At 52.8% G+C, this 4,038-nt stretch overlaps 1 protein-coding gene across 1 annotated transcript in view; it reads right to left on the bottom strand.

Annotated features, from left to right (window-relative positions):
* Window positions 1–2,541, bottom strand: part of LOC111261914 (uncharacterized) — a gene marked incomplete at its 5' end in the record, with an annotated part of 12,588 nt that extends 10,047 nt beyond the window's left edge. The window contains 1 exon segment of the mRNA XM_022835787.2: window positions 55–2,541. Within this exon segment, the coding sequence (XP_022691522.1) occupies window positions 55–2,541 (2,487 nt within the window).
* Between the last annotated feature and the right edge of the window lie 1,497 nt (window positions 2,542–4,038).

The raw sequence follows: 4,038 nt of genomic DNA, 5'->3' as shown, positions 1-4,038 counted from the left end.
ATAATATATATTGTATGGATATATATATATATAACGTATCTAAACAATACTAACCAGTTGCTGTTCGTGGTGCTATCTGCGCCCTGTGCGTTGGCACTATTATGGCCACTGCTGCTGCTGCTGCTGCTGCTGCTGTTGCTGCTGCTGCTGCTGCTGCCGCTGCAGTTACTTGTCGTGACGACGGCAGCAGCAGCACTGTTACTGCTGTTATAAGGCGCTAATGCGGCGGCTGAAGGCCAGGCATGTTCTACATCGGCAGGAGCCATAATGGGGACGTTGAGTGAATTCGGATGGTGCAATGGTGGGCTGGGATCCTCCTCGCACTCTCCACCTGGGCCCTCACGCGTATGGGTGTTTGGCGAGCTTGCCAATTGCCCTGTAGCGCACGAAATCGCCATAGCAAGCTGGGCGGACGCCGAAGCTGCCAGCATACTACTACAGCCGCCCGCAGCGCTGGCGTCTCGCGAGACAACAGAACTACCACCGCCGGTCGCATTGCTACTACTGTTTCCACTACTTCCAGCGGAACCTCCGCTAGCGCTGCCCGTCATGTTGTGGTTATTCGCCACCGCCATTAAACTGTTGCTGTCGGTGGACGTCGCCGAATGACAATCTGCTGGACTTCGCGCAGGCGGTTCGCCCTTCACTGAGCTGACGGTGGGCGAAGGCAAGTCGGCGGACGCCGACGTGGTGACAGGTAATGAAGGCGTTGGTGGTGGCGTCGCGAACGTCGACGGTACAGCGGGCGATGTCTGGGTAGTCTGGGCGCCGCCCGTTGAACCGGACGATTGTAGCTGCTGCGACTGTGGAGGGCACTGGGTGGTCGGTGTGGGCGGAGACACCTGTGACCCGGTCGATGATGGCGGCGTAGGGGGCGCATGTGACGTGAGACAGGGCAGCGGCGCCACTGCCTGGTAAGCCGCCGGGCCCGTCGGTAAATGTCCGGGTAAGTTGGCCATAGACAGGGTCGAGATTGTCGGCGGAGAACAAACCTGTTGCTGTACTTGATTCTGTTGTTGCTGCTGCTGATGAACAACCACGTGTGGATCGACCGATTGGTGCGGATGATGCGCAACCGCTTGTAGCGAATGCAAGACATGTGGCGGCTGCTGCTGCTGGTGAGGATGCGTATGCGAATGTGGATGTGAATGCGGATGTTGTTGAACTGCCGTGGCAGCAGCTGACGAACTGCTTGTGTACGTCGTCGAGGTAGTCGTTGCCGCTTGGGAATAGCTGGCTGTTGCCGTCGTCGTCGTCGCCGACACATCGGCGTTGCTCGCTAGATTCGGGCACTGCACTAACTGGCCGCCAATGGCAGCCTGGGTGGCCGTTGGTGGTGAGAACGGGTCCTGTTGACTGTAACCGTATTGAAGGTTGGCCGCTGCCGCTGCCACTGCAGCCGCTGCGGCCGACGAAGAGGCCGACTGCGTCCGCGCGGCGCTGGTGGTCACAGGTCCAACGCCACCGACTGCTGCTGGTCCAACAGAAGGTGTGGTCTGAAGATGGTGTACTGGCTTATGAGGGCTGAGGCCGCCTGAGGTGGAATGTTGAGTAGTCGACTGAGCGGTAAGCTGAGGCTGCTGTTGTTGAGGCGTAGTAGCAGTAGTACTGTCCTGTTGAACTAATGAAGGCTGCTGCTGCTTTACTGACTGCTGGCTGTTGTGTAAGGTGTGGTACTTTGATGAGTTGTATTGAGATTGAGAGCTACTGCCACTCTGCGAGATTTGCTGTGCCGATAGGGGTGCGAGGAGGTTTTGGGGATAGGCGACAGCCGCGCAGCCCTGGTAATAGGACGGGGGGGAGACCATCGAGGATGCGGGGCACTCCTTACGCTGTTGTTGTTGCTGATGCTGTTGTTGTTGTTGTTGTTGTTGTTGTTCGATTGGACTAACGACGCCGGCTGCTGTTGATAATGATGGGTCACGGCTCGCAGACGAACAGGCTCCTCCCTGTTGGGCGTGATGGGTTTGATGAGCTGTTTGGTGATGAGCCTGATGGCCGGGATACGAGTGGTGGCCTCCATACGGATGGTGTTGGCCCCCCACATGGCCACCCATCTGGCTTACTTGCCGACCCACTGCGGGGCCTTGCTGGACGTACTGTTGCATAGGAGCGTAATGAGCATAGCCATAGTGCATGTTGCTGCTGGCGGCCTTGTGGGAGCCATGCGGCAAACCCGGATGAGCTTGAGCCTGTGGGTAGTCCCGAAACGAGCTTCCAACGCTGCCACTTCGCATTGAAGGGTGCGCACTTGGGTGGGGCATTGGATGGGCGCCCGGATGAGTTCCCGGATGAGCACCTAAATGAGCCCCCGGATGTCCAGAAGCCGGGTAGCCCCCGCAGCTCGCCGATATCCTAGCGGGATCGGGATATCCTGACGTGCCCTGACGTACCTGTCCGCTAGGAACAGGGGCCGCAGTCTGAGCACAAGAGCCAGCCGCCACTCGTTGTTGACCGTAATAGCCATGCGCGTACCCTGTCGCCTGATGGTGCGCCTGGCCGAAATAGTGCTCGCCTATGTGTCGGGATGCCGACGAGAGACTGAAAGTGGAGCACCAAATAAACGACGATCCTTTAGTATAACGCAGCTAGTAGTTTTCCGTAAATTTACATGGTCAAGGCAATACTTTAACTAGCATCAAACGAAAATTTCGATGCCGTCTACTGTTTATCGTTGCTAGGCAAATATCATACGCCGTTATAGTCCTCTGCTAGGTCGAACTACTCACGCGTACACATTTGTATAATAGAGTACTAACGGAAGCCTTCATATTTGTTTATAACACATCACAGCTTTAGTTCAGTCACGAAAAGTGGCCGCTCTTCGATCCTGACGCCAACGAAAGGTCAAGGAGAACACAACATAACTCCTCCCAAAAGTACTTTGATAATCTGTATTATCACTACTCTGGCTCGTTTGTAGTTTCGCTGTACGCATTTTTCAGCACTTCTTCGTTTATAGAAGGCGCAGAAGCACCGAGAGCGACATTTGGGTACTAAACACAGAGTGAAGTATACCATTGTAAAGTATGTAACTGTATACTACTCAGTCGATGGGTAGAGAGTCGGAAAACAAAACCTCTGAATCTCGGAACTGGAAAAGCTGCCACCACTCGTTCTTGCCCATTTAAACGACTGGACTGATTCGCTGCTCTGCTATTACTTATCTGGCTGGCCGGCGCTGGTCGGCTTACCAGTGTCGCCAGTAACACTACGTAAATAGCCAAAGACATTAGCTAATTCATTTGCTAGCCGCGTCTCGGTCGGTGCTAGCCTACAGTCTGTCCGTTGCAAGTCCCTACTCTCTCTGCCAGCGAGCAAAAAAGTAATGCAGATACTTCGAAGGGTCGATAAACAATCACACAGTCGATATTTGAATAGCGAATGACAGGGCACTACTTGACAGAATTAAAGGCAGAGTCACCCCTTAGTCCAAAGGTTATGTATCGACCAGACATGTATCCGACATGTCACAAAGGACACCCTTGTTTTTATTTGATGACACCCGCAAGCCTGAACACTTGCCTTATTGGTTCATTCATGTTTCGCAATGTTACTATTCCCGCCACAGGCCAGAATTTGACTAGGATCTGGCTGGGATCGGACTGAGACGGACGCAGTAATTGAATTCCTGCTATAATTAGCTTGTATCGACAATACGCCTTTCTTCTTGGCTGCCTTTTACCAGCCCTTGTTTAGTTGCTTTCAGTCTGCTATTGTGATAAATAACTAGATAAGAAAAGATTTGTGCATAAGAAACGTAATGTGGAATCACGAGAACATCTCTTTAACTTTGTCATCCTTAAAAGAGTGGTGAAACGTTAACGAATTCTCTTCATTCGTTAAAAGATGGCATGTATCGCTCAGCGAAGATGTTCACGATTACACTGGATATGCAGGAACTGAGAAAAGGAAATCTCTTTCTGTATAGTCGTATCCCAAATTCAGGCCCTCACGAAGTCAATCTCAAACTGGGCACCAGCGTCTTTTATTCCTGTGGTCGAGTGATTGAGCGAAATCGACAACTGAAGACTTTTC

The sequence above is a fragment of the Varroa jacobsoni genome, unplaced genomic scaffold (assembly GCF_002532875.2).
Source record: "Varroa jacobsoni isolate VJ856 unplaced genomic scaffold, vjacob_1.0 scaffold_613, whole genome shotgun sequence".
Classification (NCBI taxonomy): Eukaryota; Metazoa; Arthropoda; class Arachnida; order Mesostigmata; family Varroidae; genus Varroa; species Varroa jacobsoni.
The sequence above is the reverse complement of the archived record's forward strand: the minus strand, read 5'-3'. Positions and strand labels throughout refer to the sequence as shown.